Raw genomic sequence first — 21725 nt, 5'->3', positions numbered from 1 at the left:
TTGCAGCTTTGCACAGAATGAGGAAATGGCCTAACAATTCCATCTCAAAAGCAAATTGATGATAAAAAGTAGTGTAGCTTTTGTGAGCTTCTCTGAAGGCAAGGTTCTTTCAGAGGTGCACTGTATCAGCATCCCAGCACCAAGGCTTATCACCCAAATAAAGGTCTACCCTTGGCAAAAATAGACAAATAATACACTGCCATCACACTTGGCAACATTTCCAGTGGGGTTTGTATGCATTAGGAGTTTCGTTCAACAATTAACATCACTTTGGGGACTGACTCACTCAAGCACTAGCCAGTTAACAACATTTTACCTTGAGATGTCAGTCCCAACTGTGGAACTAGGTAGGTGCCTACCTTCATTGCAGTCAGCACTGGTCCCTGCTAAACAACCAGCAGGACTTGATTCATTTGAGCACATCTTGGAGTGTCCTGAAAGAAAAGAGAGAGATACCATGTCCTGCACTCGACCATATCAGCTAGACCTCCACTGATTATTTTAAGATCCCAACGGGGTTTGCTCACAAATGGGTGCATGTCTAGACACACTCTAGATGTGCACTTTTAGTCAGCAGGTACATTGCAAGAGGACCAGTTACAAGAGTAGAAATCAAAGTTCACAGGCAAGCTAGGTTCTCTAAAGACATGATACAGGGAATTATCCAGCTGCAGCCAAGTCAGCTTTGATATTTGGTAGCTGTGTATACATTAGTAAAGTAAACATACCTGGCACTTGCCCCTAGCACTGGGATCAGCTGGCACAGAATGACCTACACCCAGGCTATTAAATTCTCTTACTTTCCAGATTGTCATGGCCACATCCAAGCTAACTACTGAAAACAGCCTCTGTTCTGTGCTAATACTCAGACTTTGTCCAGCAATTGTTGGAGTTAAGCACAAGCCAAAACTATGTCAAGGACCTTTCTGAAAATTCAGTGGTACAGATGATTGGTTTCCAGTTTCTCTGAACTTCCTTGGCACAGTTTTAGTTTACTGTTATAGCTGTAGCTGATGGGTCTTGGACAGGACTACTAGCAATCCAGAGGTGATTTTAAAAAGAACAGTCTCTCATCACATCCTATATTCAAAGACGTGAAGTAGCTAGGCAGCAAATTCCAAGATGATGCTCAAGGGAGCCTGCAGCAGTATTTAAAGACTGAGTCAACCCAGATGGAATCCTTTCCTGAGATCAGATCATAGGACCTTGTTGACTGATAGATTATTCAGCTAGCCAAATGTAAACCGGGAACGTTACCAGGTGCTCACTGGCTAATAAGTGATTGCAAGAGCAAATCCATTGCCATTGAACAATATCCCAGCTCATTACTCACCACAACTCTTCAGTTTTCTGTCTAGAGATTGATGACTGCTGTGAGGCCTGAGCAACACTTTTGCTCACGTGTTCGGAGCTGCAGTGTTGGTACCTCCTCATCCAAGTGGTTGGCAGGAAACTTGCATGGACAGCCAGCTAATTGTAGCTTTGGCTACAAGAGGAGAGGAAGAAGAAGGATGCCTCTTTGTTCCATTGGCCTCTCTCTTAAAACCACACCTGCCATACTCAGTAAACCTGTTGTCTCACTTTGAAACTAAGACCATAGGTTTTCCAGCCTCTCATAAACTTATGTTATTAGCCAAAGGCAGGGAGTACAGCTTTAATGCAAGAGTGAAGAGGTGTGCTTGCATATATGTGCATGTGTATGCATGTCTTTTTCAAATATAAGCCACCTAGTGTCATCTGTGAGACCTGCTTTCAAGGAGGAACTAGACCAAAGAGGAGGTACTGCTGAATGCAGTAAGCCATGCCTGGCAGCAAATGCTCAGCCTTAGCTTTTTGAGGGACTCCCAAACTGTGTCTTCATTTCAGCCTGTCTGTTGGGAGACATTGGGTTCCTAGAGCTGATTTATGTTGCCAGAGCTTTGCAGGAGTGGGAAAACAGATGGCTTTCTCTGGAGTGCAGGCTGGTCCAGGCAAGTCATACTTAGGGTTCGTGCTCAGAAATGTTGTTGGCGCACAGGGACGTTTCTGACAAAGGTAGAGGAGGTAATTCTTATACAATATGATGGCCTCCTGCCTCACTAATGTCTCAGACCCACGGTCACTCCAGCTAAAGTCATATACAGCCTGGACAAATTAAGACTTTTTCTGGAGCTAACATTAAAAAAAAAAAAAAAAAAACATAAAAAAGAGAGAGAGAGGAATAAAAAATAAACCCACACCAAAAACCCTCCCCAGCGCTGAATGTGTTAGATGCCTTGCATCCTGTGTGGTTCTGACCTTTCTTGGCCCTTCTGCTCCCCAGAGAACAAGTCTTCCATTGAGACAAAGCATATCATTTTAGGTGGCCTGTAGATACAATGTTCAGTCACTATGGGTGTTTCTACTTCTGGATGTGCTCCATGGCTGATTGGATGATTTGTTGGCAAGGTATGAAACTACTTACAGAAACCATGTTAGGAGAGCAGTAGTGTTCATCTTTCTCGACTGCAGAGTCGACATAAAGTCTACAGTAATTGCCAGTTAATAAAGCTCCTCATACTGCCTAAGTGGCCAACAGTAAACTATTCATGCCAGTGAATACCATAATAGAGAACTTATTAAATTCATATTTTACTTATATTCTCATAATAAGGAAGTAGCAGTAGGTATATCAGGTTCCCTTAATCCTGAACGTTGGAAGGCAAAGGAAAGGTTATGTCAGTGAGGGAAGGAGGGCCTAGAGATTTACTCCAGTCAGTGTGACGGGAAAAAAGAGCAAGACAGTGTGCCTTGAGACTATGCATCACATTTGCTGACACCCAGCTCAAAGGTGGCCCAAATTTTGTATGTGCTGGTACTGCAGCACGAGCATTTGGATCCCCGTGCTTCACATAGTCTTGTGTCCAAACTGGCACTCAGACCAGACACTGCATCCTGGGACACTGATCTGTAACAACCCTTCCTACCCTTTGTCCCTCATTGGCAACCATCCTCTCCTCACTCTCCTGCTTGCCCGCCCACCCTCCTACCTGCTAATTACCCACCACCCACTGCCCTCACCCCCTTCCCCATGTTCATTCTCAGTGGTCGTTGCATGTATGTGCCTTGGCCCCCTTCAGCTCATTAAATCCCCCACCTTGCCTCATGTTTTGACAGGTTTTGTGAGTTTTGACAATCCAGCCAGTGCCCAAGCTGCTATCCAGGCTATGAATGGATTCCAGATTGGCATGAAGAGGCTGAAGGTGCAGCTGAAGAGGCCAAAGGATGCTAATCGTCCCTACTGAGGAGTTATGGGAACCACTGGATACAAAGCACTAGCACAGGTAACTGCATGGGGGAGGAGGTGTCAGCTGTGGTTGTAGCCTCTCTTTGTGTTGTAGACCCTCAAAAAGATTCAGCTCTGCAACTCTCTAGCTTCTGCCTTTTTCACTTAGGCCTCTGGCTAGAGCCACACCGCACAGATACACACCCACACATAAACCAGGAACCATTTGTGTGTGCGTCTCTTTAGAAAAAGAGGTGGAAGGATGCTTAACAAGGATAAGCCAAGTTCCCCACCCCAAGGGCATCCTGCATCTCTAGAAAGTCTTCCTGGTCACTAGAGGAGAGCCAGCAGCTGCCCTGATCCCACTTGCTCAGTCAAAGAGAGCATTTCTGGTCGCTGAAGAAAATCTGCAATTAACAGATGGGACTGGGCTGCAGTTTAATCCCAGGTGACTGGACTGGGATAATGTCTGTCTCAATAGCTCTGTGTTGCAAAGTTTCAAAGCATTCTTCATTCTTCATGCGGTATTAGTCTGTATCCAATTTCATCCCAGCATAATAACTTTATGTAAATATGTCTCCCTGACAACTAAATAACCCCCAATTTCTTTCTTCCAAAGCCCAAGAAATTAATAGAAGGATTCACGCTCACTTCTTGCTCAGTTACAGTTAACTTCTCTGTGTAGATAAAACCCAACCAAAGCCAAGGAAGCTTTGCTTGAATGAGGACCTAGACAAATCTGAACGAGGGTCTCATTGTTAGACTCATGTACTTTGTGTTTTTGGAAAGGAGCCAGCTTGATGCTCCAAGGGAAGTTCTCATACATGTAACAGTCTCAAAAATATCAGAAGCAGCAGCTTGTTTCATTGGAATCCCAGCCTATTACCAATAACAAAAATGGAGATATTTCTAAAAATGGAAATATTTTCCACTACTGGCTGGCTTTTCCATTAGATCGTTCTTCGAGAAACAGAAATATAAAACTGTATGTGTTTGTTACAGGGACAAGAAGTGTCCCTGTTGTTAAAACTGTTTCACACCAGAGATTTCCCAATAAACCCAAAACCCAGGGTGGCCCTAAGCTGTAGCAAGTGGTTTGCACTCCTGAATTAGTGACAAAGAGATGGGGTAGGTCACCTTTCTAGGACCTTATAGTGATAATGTTTAAGATTCAGTGATTTTGATTCAGGCCTTTTTTGCCCCATCTAAGGTACAGGCAGGAAATCTTCAACCTTCCTGAAGAACTATGAAGTGTTCTAATTTTTCACTGGTATCTCTAATATCTTTGAAAAATTAATTCTTCTGGTCTTCAGAGCAGTATCCTTTCCGCTGAAAATTAAGGAATGGGATCAAAATGTCTTTGAAAGAGGTGCTGCCCTGAAGACAACATGAAGCATATTAAGAAACCTTTCAATAAATATGATAGGTGTATGTGCAAGATACAGCCTCCACAGTTTAGACTCTCCTTTATATGTGACTGTATGAAGACAGCAGTCAATGTATTTTCCCTCTTCAAACACCTCTTTTCTTTTCCTTACTTATGACAAGGCCTCTTGGAAGCTTGAAACCAAAATATTTTTCCATATCCAAATGCTTTTTGCTTCATCACACTGGCTTTTAACGGCAGGTTTTGTTGGGGGAGAGCAGGAGATGCATGCATGCAATTTTTGCCAAAGCAGGGACTGTCTATTGGGGAGATTTTCAATAACACCTGCAACGGGATCGAAGAACACAAGTGTGTCCCTGGTTTGGCACCGAGTAATAGCTATATGTCATAGCATAGCTGTGCTCGCTGAGGATATGCTTGTTTCTTGTGGTCATGTAAGAAGGTGCAGGTCTGCAGGTTTTGTTAAAGATTCACTGGTTTGAGTCTATGATGTTTTCATTATCATGGATCATTATGAAGTGCTCTGCCTCATGATCAGGTTGATTGTTGAGGTCCTGGCTTGTTTCTTGTAAAAAGACTACTCAGTAGTAGGACTAATATTTGTTGTTTGGTTGTTTTTTGCGTTTGTTTTTGTTTTCCCAATAAATTATATAAAAACAAATTAGCTGGTAAAATGGCATTAAAATTCCATATCTCTCTCTTAGACCATTTTTTTTTTCTTTGCATTGCTTCTGCAAAGCAGGAGGACAGTCTTGAATTGTCACCTCTAAATAGGAAATCCTTTGGCCTTTGTGGCTTTTAATTTGATTTTTATGTTCTGCTGTCCAGCAAAATCAGGTCAGTTGTTACCACCAGATCACTTCCATCCTCTGTTTATAGAAGCCTTTATTGGAGGTACAGACAGTCCCTATTAAAATGGAGTAAATATAGATCAAGGTTGTTATTTTCTTGTAGACTCCCACCTTGGTGAGCTCACTGAAGGAGTTGAAGGTGCACTCATCTTTTAGCAGGAGAGAGTTTTCTAGGAAAAAGGTTTTGCATGTTTGCATGTGGTTTTTTTTTTTTTTTTTTTTTGCATTTAACAAAAGGAATTGGCTGAGTGCATGTGGCCCCAGGAGGACACTGAAGGATCTGATTGAGACTGGAGAGGACACTTGGTGACAGCAAGGATGCCAAGAAGCTCAGAAGAGCTTAGACGCAGCTCTTTCTTCACTTCCTCTTCTTTCCAGTGCTTGGAAACATCCACACCAGCACCCTAGAAGCAGACAGAGGATTTTTAGTCATGACAGCCACAAGTCAGCTTCCAGCCAGGGCTGTGCAATAGGGGCCAGTACAGCGCTTAAGCCCTCAGTAATAAGCCCTACTTAGAGATAGGTTACTTGTTCTTGGCTCAACAGAGTGTTACTGTGCCCCCGTGGCTGGTCTGATGTGAAACTTCCAGTCAGCCTCCAAAATATCACTGGAAGTCTCTGACTTACCCACCCACTCGACAGTGCCATTACTACAAGAAGTTTCCTAAAAACACTATGACAGAAGCCAGATGGACCCAAGGGTACAGCAGAGATAGCTATTGCAAAGCTGGAGAGCAGGCAGCTCCCTTAACTGGCAGAGGCACTATAACTTCTGTATGTTTTTTATCTAGTTTTACTTTGGTCACAGCTTTTCTGGGTTCTTAATTCCAATTTGAAGCATGTGCATAACCATATTGACATCAGGGCAATTACTCATGTGCTTCAAGAGGATGCTCAAGAAACTTTTTAATTGGGATTTTTCTAAGTAAGAGCTTTGTTTTATTGAACTCCTTTCCAAAAATAAGAAGCTGCCAACACAAGCAGCACCCAGTTTGATGTAATCCACCAGAGTGCTTTTTGCTAACCAAGAAAGAACTCAATTCACTCAATTTTAATTCTGGATGCACTTTTTTTAACTTATAAATCTCCCTTTTGGGACACAAGCAGCTTAGGCCACAGTGATTTGAAGTCCTATGTTTTCCTTGCAAGTGCTCTAACATTGCTGTCAAAAACTGAAAGGGTCTCTGTGATGTGGCAGATAAGCCCATAAGCTGTGGCAAGCAAAGCCCTGAAGAATTCAGATGGCAAAATGTTTCCAAAATGGCTGCCTCTCTTCTCTTTTTTCTTTATAATTAAAGAGGAAGTTGTAGGAAAAAAAAAAAAATTTAAAAAGGGGGGGAGGTAGAGAGAAACAAGAGAGAAGGATCATTTGAGGCAACTCTGCCAAAATCAATATATTCTATTAAAAATGTCCCCTCAGGACTAGGAAGCAAGGATTCAGAGGCACCTCATGAGTCTTTAAGATGTCAAATGCATAAAATCATGAAGACAAAAAACACCCTGAAACCCACAGCTCCCTTGGGTGGTCATTCCTAGGAGCCCTTAAGTAACCTGAGATATGGCAAAGTTGAGGTTCCACCTGGAGTGCCTGGGGGTGCATGTGAGCCCTCTGCATGGCCAGCACCACCAGGACTGATGTACTGGGACAGACAGAAAGACGAGCTCCTGAGCTCCTCTGATCCTCCGCGTGGGAGCGGAAGTGATCAGCAAGATTCCAGCTCTCTGTGCTGGATCTCAAAGCTACTTCCCCAGTGCCCCATCTGTGCTAAGCCTGCAATACCCAAGATAGGACAATATTGCCTACAAAACCCCATAATTCATGTCTTTTCCAGTATTAAGGACTCGACAGAGCAGCACAGAAGCATTGAGCTGATAGATCAATAAAAGGCATTGCAGAGGAGCGCAGTGAAAACCCCGTCCATTCCCCTTCTGTGGCTTCATTGCTATGACTAATCATTAGCAAAGTGTTATTTACCACCTCAGATAAATAGCCAGTTGTTGAAGTTTTATTTAAAGGTAAAGACAGAGAGACATTTGGGTGGGACTGACCTGGAGCACGGACTGGCATGAAACTGAGGGAGACAATGTGAGTGTGAGTGAGAAAAACTGAGAGAGGCAAAAGTGAAGCAGAAGAGGAAAAATAATTATCAGCAGTAGGATTCATTATTTTTTTTTTAGCTGTGCTTCTAAGAGAGTGACAAAACATTAAAACAATAGATTGTCCAGGAAACCTGCTTCTCAAAAATGTCGGGGGAACTAATACAGGCCAAAGCTCAAATACAACAAAAAGTTGTTCTCATCCTCCTTCACAGCTTCTAGAACGTGTGCTGATGTGTGGTTTATTGTAGATGTCAGTCACTTGTTTTTGCAGCTGGCTGGAATAGGTGGCATAGGTGGAATAGGTGATTTTTTTCTAAGAGAAAGCTTTTTTTTTTTTTTTTTAATTGGAATATATAGGGTACCAAACTGGAAAGCTTTACATTTTCCTTTTTCTGTCCTATGACAGGAGAAAAACCAACCAAACAAACAAACAAAACTCATTTGAAAGTAAGCAGACATTATCAGTCAAAACCAAAACAAGCAAGCACAATTCCATTTGCCCACAAACAAAAAGATGTGATTGGAAAATTGCTGGCTGTCTCTTGTCATTTCAGATCACTTCAATGCAAAGTCTAATGAAAGTGGGGGTTTTTACTGAGTTTTGGGTTGCTTACCCCTCTCAGATAGAATTGTATCACCTCCAGTGAGAGACTATTCTGCAGTTGCATTGATCTCACTGCTGTCTATTAATCTGTTCATCTTGAGATTTGGACTAAATATCCTTTATCAAGATCTAATATCATTTTTGTAGTTATGCCTCCTATAATCAGCTAACCAATTCCTCTTCCTCCTGCACAGATTATTGTCATTTTCCCCCTTTAGTCAAGACTTCGATCATTTAGGACTTGCTTACATTATGGAAATTTGCACTAGTGTAATTAAAGCAAAACAGTACTCCAGCACAAGCTTTAATATGAATGAATGAAGTGAGAACAAAATCAGGCCAGATTCGCTTGGGAAAGTCTGTTTAGGTACTGGAAAAACATCAGCTCAGCCAATATTTTTTTTTTTTTTCATTTGGATTACTTTTGCTTTTAATTTCCACTGACAATTGCAATTAAATTAAATGTCCCTCACTGTGTTTGTAACCTAAACTTTGCATTTTAGTGTTCATACATGAGAGAATGGAAGTGAATGTTACTGGGGGAGGCTGAAACTGAACTACTGAAGGTGTCTGCAAAACTGACAAGGAAAGCCTTTTATTTTCTGGCCAATCATTTGTAACCTGTCTGCCCATTAAAATTACTAATAACTTTATTCTGATAAAATTCTCATGTCGGTTCTATAAACCACAGTTTCGATACCAGAGCATGCAAAATCCCATTTGCTAATTATTGTAGTTATTCTAAGATTGGCACACAATATAATGCACTGATGGAAAACGACAATAATTAATTACTGCATTTACTCCAAAATTACAATCAGTAATTACTGCTCTGAGACTGAATCCCATTCAGCAATATTTGGAACTTGTTCTTTCTTAAAGCAGGACAGCTTTTCAGGAGTATTGCTGTGTTTGCATCTAAATGAGTCCATGTAGGTCACTAACAGATCTGCACTATTTGTCATGGGAGTGATAGAGCAGCGCAATGCAATGCCATCCCACTTTACTTCAGTTCGGAGCATGAATTCTTCATTAAAACCCATGCATCCTTTTTTTTTTATCATTATTTTAATGTTAGTTAATGAAATTATTTCAGAATTAAATAATAGATACAAAAACAGCCTCCCATTTCTCATGCCACTGTGATGCAGTTGGTCCTGCTGCTCTAAAGTAAACTTTCTGGAGGCTTGTGAGAACTTCTCCCAAAGACTCAGCCAGCAAAGAACTTGCTGAGTTCTCCCTACTGTGGAAAGACCAAGAGCTTGGTATGGTTATGCCACGTTCAAAGGTTTCCAACAGCAAACCCCCAAAACCCCAGGGCTGACTGGAGGGTGTTATATTCAGCCACTTGATCACAAGATTTCTATGGGATCTTATATGGACCATGTCATGCAAATTAACTGAGTAGGTCAGGTTTAGAGCCTTTCTGAGCTAAGCAGTGTGAGCTTTGATTTCTTCAGTTAATGGGCAGCTGCAGTGACCTGAAGGCAATAACATTTGAAGGAAATTTTTTATTAAGTTCATCTAACACAGAGCTTTGCTGGGCCAACTCACAACGGACAGCAACTTGAAGAAAAAACAGAAAATGTAGGTAAAGGGAAGGATAGATGTTTTAACCAGCAGTGATTTGAAAAAGAAGCCAAAGAGATGGGAAAACCCAGTAGACATGCATAGCCAAAATGGTTGTTCCAGCAGAGGCAAAATAGGTTTAAAGAGAAACAGAGAATAAGAAACCCACAATGAAAGAGGCTTGTGAAAATGCAGGATGAGGTTTAAAAACAAATGTGGTAATTTTATTACAGGACCTTCAAATAAGTGACAAGTCCGCAAAATCTTTTGATACTGGGACGAGTAGTACCCCCTAATGAGTGGACAGGAAAGAAGCATGCTGTCAATTTGCAAATGCAAATACATGGGGAGAGAGCAAAGGGCAAATCATTTGCAGCTCAATATATGAGACTATAAAGGTCTAGGACTTCAGGCAAGAGATGTTCTCCTTAGACGGCCCTTTATGTTATGTGCTTGAAGACTGATAGATCTGGCTCTGGTGTGTTTAGGAAAAGGAAAACATCAGCATGACAAACATGTTTTCATATCCAGGCAGAGACGAGATGGACGGTACAGGTCAAAGGCAGAGCAGAGTCTTCTGGGCACAGGGAAAAGTGAATTAGCAGACAATGTTAACATGGGAAACTGCAAATTCCCAATAAAGTTAGAGTTACAAGTCAGTTCCAACACATGGTTCGTGGGACTCAGGTCACCTGTGCAGCATTGATCAGCAGGCTGAGAATGGTCTGATCTTTTTGCCACTGACCTTTGTGAGCTACTGCAGAACCATGAATTGAAGCTGTATGGGGTAGTGTTTGGCACTTACACTGTAGGTATAAAGAAAAGGGAGGCTAAAAAACTCCATGAAATTTACTCTGCAGGGGAAAACTGCTACAGGAGTTGGCAAGAATTTTAATAAGGGGTTGCAGAGTGCTCCATCAATGTGAGCACCTTAAATTGATGTCCTTATGGTTTGGAAGGCATATACAATCAGCTGCACTAGAACACTGTTTCTCATTCCCACCGTTATACCCAGTGATACATCAAATGCAATAATTGCATATTTGAATAATTCATGGGTACCGTAACTTTGGCCAGATACAAGTGAATATCAAAACTCCAGTCTCTGAAGTGTTTGATTCAGCTGTAGCAGAGAATTGAAGGTTTACGGTGAAAACCCTGTTTCTCAGATGTCTTTCCTCCTGCCCTGTGACTGCAGTTAGAGAAAAGACAACATTTATTTCAAATGGATCATTTTTCCACTTAGCTGAGCTTCATCCAGCCTTTTTGAAATACTGGCTAGAAGGCTGAGCTGGAGGGGAAAGGAGAACAGCAGTCATTTCCCAACCAAGCAGCACAGTGAATGAAAACTCAGTTCTCAGCCTGCAAAGGTACCAACCACAACCATGATCGGGTGAAGTTCTCAGTCAGCATCACTCACCAGCTCCTCTGAAGCCAGTGAAGTGACACTGATTTACAGTAGCCAAGGATTCAGGCCCACTATTACTTATTTAATTCTAAATGTTCTCCTAGCAGAGATGTTTCAATTATTTGCAATTCTAGAGGGAGATGTTATGGCACTGTTCTGGCTGCTCTGGTGTTCTTTGAGCAGAGTGACTAGGGAATGAACTTGCCTTTCTCCAACACATCCCTGTGGCTTATTTTAAAAATCCCTTTATACAACAATAACTCACAAACAGAAGAAACTCTCTTGCATTCCTGGAAAGCTGCAGTTGAACACTCAGATGACCCTCTTTAGAAAGCAGATTTCCTCCATTATTGGGAGAAATATTGTCCCTCCTTGTCTCTTCAGATGTCCCATTTTTCCTGTTCAGGACAGATTCAACAGCTGGTCTGTCTGAAGCACCCATTCTATGCAGAGCAGGGTAGCTTTATAACACTCATGGGAATGAGTTGTCTACCTTTGCGATTCTGACTATATGAGGCCCAATCCTTGAAGCCAACAGACTTTGATTGGTTTGGGTGTGCTGTGGGTCCTGGTTGACATGCTAGAATGCTGTAATACAGTCTCTGTCTTAAAAGTAGGTTGTTCCAGAAGAAAATAGGTTTTCATTAGCTTCATTTCTGAGAATTTGGAAATGATTGGGCAATGAAACCCACGGGTTGTGCAGTCAGCTACGAATTTGCCTTCACTGGAAAAGACTGTCTTTTTTGTCCCCTCTTGAAACATTTCCACTCATCAGTAGAGGCTGCATCTCATCTCCTGTGACATATGACAAGTGAATATCTCCCATGCTCTTTATTTCTCCTGTGCATTCTCCTTGCATGGCACATATTGCTCCACCATGGCAGACTGAGCGCTGGAGAAAGGAATCAGGCAGGCAGCCCAGTAACTGCTTTGGGAAACTGGGCTCTTACATGTCAATTCTCGAGAGATTTGATGTTTTTGAAAGGGGTATATTTGAGGGTTTTCTGGCTTCTGCTGTTAGCTTGCAAGGGCATTATTTTGTACAGACCATACCAACCTTGTTAGGAAAAATCCCATCAGGAATTTCTATGGCTCTTTTTCCTGTTCTCCATGAACACCAGGGCAATGCAATTTAGAGAAAGGTGCACAGATCCTCATCATTAAAAAAGGAATACCTTGCTCCCTGAGAAGCATTTCTAAACTTAAACCTGAACATAGGAATTAACTTCTCGGTAAATACCTCTGTTGAGGAGTGTGCTCAGGGGCTGTTAATAAAGGCACGTGGACTGGCACCATGGCTGTCTTTGGGGTGCTGTCTCTTTCAGTACAGCCCCACTGTCTGACAGTCTGATTCCTGGTACTCACCGGTGATTCTTAGAAGTAACACCAGGGTGCTGCTTAGGATTAAAATGAAAATAATTTCTTCCTTCAGAAATTCTCCAGCATGAGTTGTCCTGTGGATCACAGGTAGCTGCAGAAACACTGAGCCTGCCCTTCACCTGGGAAAAAAAAATAGCCTTTAATGAAGCGATGATGATTTGTGCCAGCTAAAGACTTGTTGTGGGATTTGGCCACTTACGCTCAGGGAGCAGAAATCTTCTGCTTTTTCTCTTCTGATCTTTCAAATTGCCTCTGTAATTTTTCCCCAAGTTATGTGTGCTCAGTGTGTTCTGTCGATGTGAGAAGTGGTAATGTCACTCTGCCAGGAGTTTTATGGTTCACAGAAGGTAGGATTTGTATTGAGACAGACAGATAGATGGATGTCTGATGCCTGAACGCAACGTATTACAGAGATTGACCCAAAATTTTCAACACTAAAATCCCAAATGATAGACTGAGGGGATCTCTGTCTGGGAGATTTCAGATGGATTTTATCTCTTTTCTCTGATTAATACAAGCCTTTAAAAGCATCTCATCCCTGTCTCTTTGCCCAAATAATTGGAGAAGATCAGAGTAAAGAAAGATCAATAGCAAATAAGTAGTCTACATTTTCTCAGGTGTCAATGTAAAGGGGGTCAGACGTGGCACACTCGGAGGACAAAGTACACACTTAGGGAGGTCCCTTCTGCATTCAGATAAGGACCATTCATCGTGACATGGGAGAAGGTGAATCCTCTTGCCTGTACAACTGGTAAACACAGGAAAAGAGATAGTGATGCTCATGTCCCACCACCAAGCCAGGCTCAGGGCTACATTGAGATCTGGTCTCTCCCTTTACGTGAAGGGAAAAACGGAAAGGAGCCGAAGCCCCCGGATGGTAGCGGTGGGGACACCACCCTGCCAAGCTGCCTGCGGAGCCTGGAGCTGCCTCCTAATGAACGTGAGCGGCTGGTCACAGCCGGAGGCGAGCTGTTCCCCATTTGTTTGTGCTCCTCAGAGTGGCGGGGATCCGCTCTCCATCAGAATAATCCAATTGAATAAAATGATTCATATTAGCAGGCACATCTGTCTGAGGCCGGAGCAGAACCCTGGTGTTAGTTTAATAAATGGCGTTCATTAAACTCAGCTGAAAATATAATCTGGAGAGACTGATGGGGTGAACAGAGCAAAGAATAAGCAAAAGAAGTTAGCAATTATCAGATGTCATTTGTTCTACTGGTACCACGGAATTGGGGCTTGTTTGCTGAAATCTTAATTTCATTTTGCTGAGGCAGAATCCATCAGACAAGTTTGTGCTCCAGCTATGATTCCTGTTTGTCACATCTTGGTAGGAAATGGGGTGTTTTTCTTCTCCTCTTTTCCACCAAACAGAGCAACCATTTACTCTGAAGGAGCACAGAGCCCAACAGAGAGCCAAAGGACATAAAAGATGGAGGGAGCAGCCTTGCCTTTGCCATGAAAAGACTGCTGCGTAAAGTTCCCTGTATTGCAGTGCAGAGAGTATGGGCAGCACCTTAGCACAGGGACCCTCAGAATTTCCAATGCAGCGCCAGTCGTAGCTGTTCCCAGATCCCCTGCCATTTTCTCTCAATACCAAGCAGGGGTATAAGTATTCCTCATTTGGCCTCAGGAGCATTTTACACTCTACAGGTGCCAGCAGAAAGGACTCTGAAAAGGCAGGGGTCTTCTTGGTGGCCAGGTCAGGGCAACTCCTGGCAGCCGTGCACTGACAGCTGCCCAAGATGGCTCAACAGCATTTCATGGAGCACATGGAGGGATGCACAGGCACTGCGGAGCTCCAGGCAGCCCACATGTTCAGAAATCAACCCTGGTGATACCAGAATGCCCTTTTCAGGCTGCCAGCTCTGCCAGTTGCTTGTTGTTAGCATTCCCAGCCGTAAGTCTTCATATGAAACACTGAATCCAGAGGGTTTGCTCTCAGGAGGGAGAGCTGCCTTTACCATTTCACACTGAGCAGAGGCAAGCTTCTTGGGCCTGACTTACAGAAATTTGTGGTCAGCACTTGAAGACTAGCTGAGCAAGTTATTTTTTGTAAGTTCCTTTGGTTTGGTTTAGTTTTAACTTCTCCCCACAGGTATTCAAATGGTCTTTGGTGTTCTCCAGCGGAAGGCAGGACTCTTACATTTATAGACTTGCTAGGGTAGTGCTCAAGTCCCAGACAGTCAGAAAAAAACCAAAGAATAATGGAGGAGAAGAGAAACATTGACCTCATAAGCTTTCAGCGTTGATTAGTTTGTTGGTGTCAGGAACCTTTTCTTGTTTGGGGCACACTAGCTGTGAAATTATTTTTTTTTTCCCCTTTTCTTTAATCTGTCTCCTGTATTCCCATGGGGAAGGAGGAGTCAGTGCATTCCTGAAGTTCTGCTCAGAGGAAGCATTTGAATGGGCTTGCACACCAGCATCTAGCAGCTGGGTTGTTTGGTTTTAATTTTTTTAGGGACTTATCTTCTCAATGTGCTCTTTGTCAAGAGGATGAGCACCTTCAGTTTCCCTTGAAATTGTGTAAGAATCAGTTGCAGATATTAGCTGCTCCAGAAATGGGCAGAGATTGTTCTTGCCCTGGAGAGTACAGGAGAGGGAGACTGCAGAGATGGGTAGCATTCTTCTGATATCTGCCATGGACTCCACCATCCCTATCAGGCTTCATTGAAGCCATGGAAGGGGGTGAGACGTGCACTTAATCCCACCTTTACTCCACCACCATTCCCCACTCACGTAAATCCCTAGCCCTTAGACACAGCATAAATGCTTAGGCTAGCAGAAGCCTGCTATTTGTACTAGACTGGTGAGAAACTTGCTGAATTCATTGCAGCACAGAAAGCCTCACCTGATATTTCACTGATGGCCCCGTGAAATGAGCTTGTGGGTCTCACCTTGATTCCTCCTAAACACATCTCTGTAACAAGCAAACCCTGATTTTCACCCAACTTGGCAAGTGCGTTTGATAGCTAAGGACTAGAAGGGGAACAGAGTTGAGAAACCTGTTGCACCCCTGCAGGTAGCCTCTCCAGACACATTGACCAGTGAAAGCTCTCACTGCTGAAGTCTGTTTGTGGTCACCTTTCACAATGTCTTTGTCATGTTGGTACTAAAAATGTAAAACAAAATAAAAGAAAAGAAAACAAAATTATATATATATATACATATATGTATATATATATATATATATAGTCTTAAAAATAAGTATAGACATTAATCCTCTCTGCCGTTCCTTTGAGGTCCTTTGACAAAATTTGAGGACCTCTGATGACAGCAGTATTTTTCTAAATCTCAGACCAATGACATAATTTATATTAACATTAGGGAATGAATTTATGGAGGTAAGATATGAGGCTGGAACATGAGACACCCCTTTACAGCTCATGATCATAGCCACACTTCAGCTTCAAGCTGCAGCAGGATCACCTGACAAGGTTTCTGTTTCCAGATGCTCAGTGTCTCCCCCATCACCTCCCTTCTGCCAGTTGAACACCTCGTGTGTTGGCTTCCTGGCATATCTAAAGTCAGCTAGACCAGAAGTGACCTGCTGCCTCAGTCCTTTAAGGTGTACAGGTTGTTTCAGAATAAAATGGATTTAAAAGGAAAGCTCAGAGGCAAAGCTAAAGGTGTTCAGACTTGGGGTTCAGCTCTGTGGGATCAGGGGATGACAGCACCCCCAGTCAGCAGAGCTGGACGCACAAGGGGACAGGCTTAGTAAGCACAGGCTGGCTGAGGTGGCAATGAACCATAATCCCAAAGGACTGAGGCTGATCAAACTCTTCACTGGGTCTGAATAGAATTTGGCATATATTTTCAAAATTTTTTCAAAGGACATTCAAGTAAACTTATGAACCAGCCATCATGGGAACAAAGAAATCAGCACTTTGGCTTTCAGCACTTTCAAAAAAAATTGTTTTGTTTTGGATTTCTTTTTAAACTCTCAGACAAAAAGTTCTGACTATTTTTTAAGCAATCATAACATTTGACTGATCACCTGCATTTTCCACCAAGAAAGGCTTTGAACAAAAATGTGATCCAGCTCTAAATTAGAACCATATAAATACTTCAGCAATGGCAGTGAAATGAGTCACATACATAAGTCACATACATAAGTGTTTTCAGAATCTGATTCTGAGATACTAAAATTTGCCAAGAGCTGTGAATTCTTCAGATGGAAACTGCTCCAAATATATGGAGGAATTCTTGTCTTATCTCACTCAAACTCAGAAAGAGTTATCATCTCCTTAGCAAAAGTATCTTGTTTCAGAAACAACATACAGAATATGGCTTCAGGAAGGTTTTTTCCTAACAAAAAATTAATAACATTTAATAATTAATAGAACTATGTAAGCTTATTGAATCATCCTGGGCTTTAATCAATTTGAAATATTTGGGGCACCAATTTCCACCTTACTGCTCCTCGCTGGAGGTACATTAGAGTTTTAGTGCAATTAAAACGAAGCAGGAAATATTTTTAGCTAATTGCACTGTGCACCTTGAAGGTAATTTGAAGCTGCAGGCAAAAAAAATAAAATATCAGAAGGAGTAATTGAGTGTTGCAAGCTGGGAGTATGTGTTCCTGGCTGCATTCTGATTTAGAGGGATACAGAGTCTAGGCGAGGTGCTGAACAGGCTTGGCAGAAGAAGGGCAAAGACTCACCTGTGGAGAATGGTCCCATTATATATCACAGGGATGGAGATCCACAAGTGCAAGGCTTCACATGGGGATGCTGCAAGGTACAAGTCCTGGCATACAGGGCCATGAGACACAAGGATGAGTATTTGTGCACTCAGGAAGTCTTTGAGTGGCCGTGGGGCACAGGGTGATGCTGTCACCCCAACTATGGGCATGTCAGGTAGCTCCCAAGTCCAGCCTGCCTCCTGCCACTGGAATAGGACCAAGCTTGGGGGAGTCACTGGGGTCCCCTGTCATGGGTTTCAGCTGGGCAGAGAGGGTTTCCTCTGTTGCTGGACACAACACCACACAAGCACCACCTCAACAACTCCTTCCAGCTCCTGGTGAGCAATTACGGACAAAACTCCTCATCGACGTTCTGGCAGACAGCTGTGGACTATCGTGTCTCCTGGCAGACATTTCAGCCCTGGGTTAGAGTCTATCAGACAACCTATTTGGAGGTCACAGGCAGCATAACCTTACTTGCTAAGATCCAGAAGCTGGGCCTGATTAGGGGTCTTGAGATCATCCTAGGAGATGCCTTTGCCTAGTGGGGAAAAGGAAGCAGGGAGTGGGCATAGCATCTCTATCTAACCCTCAACAAGAAGAACAGCAGAGTGAAGTATCGGGTTAATCAGCATTTCAGTAAACTATAGTCAATCTACAGAGGAAAAAAAGCAGAACCAGCGGAGACTGGGCACAGAGGTTCAATCACAGCTTCCCAATTAGACTTGGTTCTCAACCATGCACATTTTTTTAATTAAACTGTTGGTACAATGCTCAGGAGATAGCAAACTCCTTGAGGCCCCCTTGTAATAAAGAACCTTTCATTATGTGCAAAAACGTAGCTACCACACAGCTTAATTTCCTCTCCCACCTAATGTTCACGAGCAGCAAAAGCAGGAGTGAGCACTCCGCATGAGGCAGGATGAATGCTCCTCAGGGCACAGGACCCACTGAGCTGGCCAACAGTCATGGAAGAGGCTTTTCTGGAATAGTAGCCACATAAACATATATTTGACCTTTACCATCACTAGCACCCTGTTTCCCAAAATGGCCTGAGTTTATTATACGGACTTTTGCCTGCCAAGCTCTTGGTTGGTGAGACACAGCTGAGACAGGACTAGGGAGCCACAGATATGTTTGCATGGACAAGTAAATTCTGAATGTTGATGAGGAGGGTGACAAGGGCTGTGACTGTCCAGCCCTTACCTGTTGTTCCCACCACATCCCCAGTGCCCCACAGACTGGAGCTCCCTCCCACAACAGCTGACCTTGCACCCTGTCTCTGTACTACCCCAGCTACTCTCATCCTCCCACCACACATCCCCACATCTCCTTCGGGGTGTCTCCACCACCCTGTGATCCCTTTCACGCTGTGCCCACCAAGATGTCACTGCTTTGGCAGAAGAGATGTCACCTCTTGGGGATGCGAGATGTCACCACCTGGGGATGGGACATGTCACCACCTGGGGACAGAAGATGTCACCACGTGGGGACAGGAGGTGTCAACACTTGGGGATAAGATGAGAAAAGGCAACACCACACGGGGAAGCAGTGACATTTTCTGACCATCCGGGTTGTCTTTCCCAGGAGCAGCCGCTCCATTGCAGTGCTTTTTCATCTGCTGCTTGAGACTAATGGCTCTAGAAAAATAGATAAATCAGAGGTGACACAGCTATTGCTGCTTGACATTTTTTCATCAAACTGGCTGGGGGAGGAGGGGGTGACAAAAAAAGCGACATTTTGACCAAACAGGATGTTTCCGCAGCAAATTTTCATTCTAGTAGATTAAAAAAAGAAATGCCAACAGCACAAAAACAAAACTGTCTTGATTAAAAATGTTGGCCTTCAAAACACTAAATTCCTGTTAAAAATGGACTGGTTTTCAGATTGATTAAAAAAAGACAAAAATTAATCTCTTCCCCTGACCACCTCCCCCACCCCAGATTTGTTTTGTTTTTTAACTAAAATATTCACAGGAAAGAAAGCCAAAATAATGACAATTTTCCCCTGGAAAATAATTGTCATTTTTCAACCAGCTCTTAATGTAACATAGTTAAATGGGAACAATCCTAGTAACAACACTGCACAGCAAGTAAGTCATACAATTATTTGAAAGAAGGGCATTACAATTTAAGAGCTAATTTTTATCGTCACCTTTAATTTATAAATGGGAAAAATGAGGCAGGGCCATCAAGCATCTTAAAAGAAAAGAAAAGAAAAAAAAAACACACAGAAAACATTAGCATTTGAAATGCTGGACTCCCATCTCCGTGTTAGATCACATTAGCTTCTCTGTCTGTATATGTGTAATCATCTCTGATGATATGTATGTATATATAGTACCTTTGTACATATACATACGTATGATATGTATGTGTGCATATTCATGTATATAAAGATTCATATAAACTATCTGTCTCCTTCTTAACCTTCAGATGTTAGAACTGAAGCATCTGACAAAGCATCTTACAGAAATATCCTTTTTTTCCTCTTTTCATTTTTTAATTTTTTGTTGTTTTGTTTTGTTTTCTTTTGTTCCTAAAAATAGCACCCCAAGTGTCCAGGTAAATGCACCGATTTCTAGTGTAAATGATCTGGCTTCATTTAACCCTAGCATGGATGCAATGTCCCCTTCACCGTTCTGCTCTTCCCACTCTAAGATATTTGGTCTTCTTATCTTGGACCCCCCAACAACCTCTTTATCACAGGGATGGAGCCCATTTTGGAGACTCCTGCATCTTTCCTCCCCCTGCACCAGGTGGGAGCTGGGGAAGGGGAGATCTGTGCGGGTTGGTATCAGGGTATGGTGAAGGAGAGGGCTGAGAGGGAAAGTAGAGCCAGCCAGCATTGGAAAAAAGTTGGTGCAGAGGCATAAAACAGAGAGAGAAATTGCTATAGAAACAAGAAAAAAGGCAAGGGAAAAAACAGGTTGGAATTTTAATAATATTGATCAGGCTCAAAGGCAATAGTTCTAAAGATCCGTCAACCATAGGAAAAATATCTCCACTGCCTTGCTATAGGTGTGCTCAGGCACAGGCTCCAGCACATGGAAGGACAGGATCCTGACTGCAGTTTTGGACGGGCTCACAAATGCACGTGTATGTGTGTAAAGAGAGACTAATGTGCATTGCGTAAAGGTAAAGAAACCTACATATGTGGTGGGCACATGAGCAGTGCTCAACCATGACCAGAGTCTTAGGTATGAGCACAGGAGGCTACCACATTGGTGTTGAAAGAAGTGATGGCCTTTGAGTTTCTTTGAAGCGGTGTGCTCTCAGACAGCACAGAAGAAAGGATAGAGATGATCCATGGAGACTAGGCTAGGAAGGACTAGGGGGAAGGACACAGTAAAAATAATAAGTAATAGGGGACAGTAGATTTATGCAGTGGATGAAGAACTTCAACCAGGTAGCCCACCATGATGGGAGGTAGTGTTGGGCAAATTTGGTGGTCCTGTGAAGACACAGAGCAATCTTGCCCCTGTAGCTGGTTGCATTTGCAAGCTTAGCAGATACATTCATACCCTGACAACGGGCAGATGCCCTGAGAGGTGTGCAAGGTGCTGCACAAGCATAACCATTGCTATACCATACAGTGAATGTCACAAAGCACAGGAGCTGTGTACTTTTAAAGAAGATCATCTGCACTTTCTTGGTTCACAAAGTCTTTGGGAAAGGCCTGTCCTTCTCTTGCTTTCAATACTTTGTTGTACAGATGGACACAAGTCTTGTTCCAGGTAGCAGGCTGACTTTGTCACAGAAATATTCACTAGCAAGAGTAGCGGTCCTTCTCCAACTGAAGCTGGGGTAGCTTACCATTATCATCAGCAGGAGACAGGGCAGAATCCTCCCTGCTATGCACAGACCTGGATTCAGACCATAACTAACCACCAGTCTGGTGGTGTACATGAGACCCAAGCTGCCTCAGCATCCTCTTCTTGGTCCTATGGGAAATCTGCCCTTGGAAAATGATCCAGTGGTCTTGATAATACAGCCAAGCCTGTCTTCAGGGCCGTAGGTCTCAGAAATGACTCAGTCCTACGTAAAGCCAAACAAATATACATGAAGAGCTGAAAACTTAGAATCAGATGTGAGGGACATAACTTGTCTTTAGCAGGACCCTGTGCATAGAAAGTGGGGGTGGAAGGTATGAACAAATGGCCCATTAAATGCCTCAGTCACCTTTTGGGGTAACCACTCATGCAGTTACTCATGTAGAAACAGTGAAAGAAAGCAGTCAGAGAGAAGTTTCCCATGGTTTGTTCACTTAGCCTAAGTGACTGAGTGGTCCTATCTTTCCTTTCTACTCTTCAGAGAGTAAAAGAGACACCTTCAAGTCTCATTCATACCACAGCTAAGCAGAGTCACGGTTCCTCTTCAGCCCCACAGATTTTTTAGAGTTTAGGGTAAATGGACCATAAGTTGAGTCTCCCACAATGCAGAGCTGATCCCTACACTCTGGTCAAAAGTTGCTGTTGAAAGCTTCCCTGTGACAGAGGTGT

General features: G+C 42.9%; 1 protein-coding gene across 13 annotated transcripts in view; it reads left to right on the top strand.

Moving 5' to 3' along the window:
• CELF4 (CUGBP Elav-like family member 4) overlaps positions 1-21725 on the top strand; it is a 721430-nt gene that overhangs the window by 682192 nt on the left and 17513 nt on the right. For 11 of the 13 annotated variants that reach the window (XR_011736445.1, XM_071802133.1, XM_065860489.2 and 8 more), the window contains exon 12: positions 3136-3302. Coding sequence is in view for 12 of the 13 variants with exons in the window: in XM_071802133.1 (XP_071658234.1) it covers positions 3136-3263 (128 nt within the window). In the remaining variant the exon portion in view is untranslated. Of the gene's footprint in view, positions 1-3135; positions 3303-5719; positions 5798-8689; positions 8781-21725 lie in introns of those variants that run through there. The other 2 variants (XM_071802135.1, XM_071802134.1) reach the window with 2 other exon arrangements.

This window comes from Patagioenas fasciata, chromosome Z, assembly GCF_037038585.1.
Source record: "Patagioenas fasciata isolate bPatFas1 chromosome Z, bPatFas1.hap1, whole genome shotgun sequence".
Taxonomy (NCBI): Eukaryota; Metazoa; Chordata; class Aves; order Columbiformes; family Columbidae; genus Patagioenas; species Patagioenas fasciata.
Note: the sequence above shows the minus strand (reverse complement) of the source record. Positions and strands in the feature narration are given on the sequence as shown.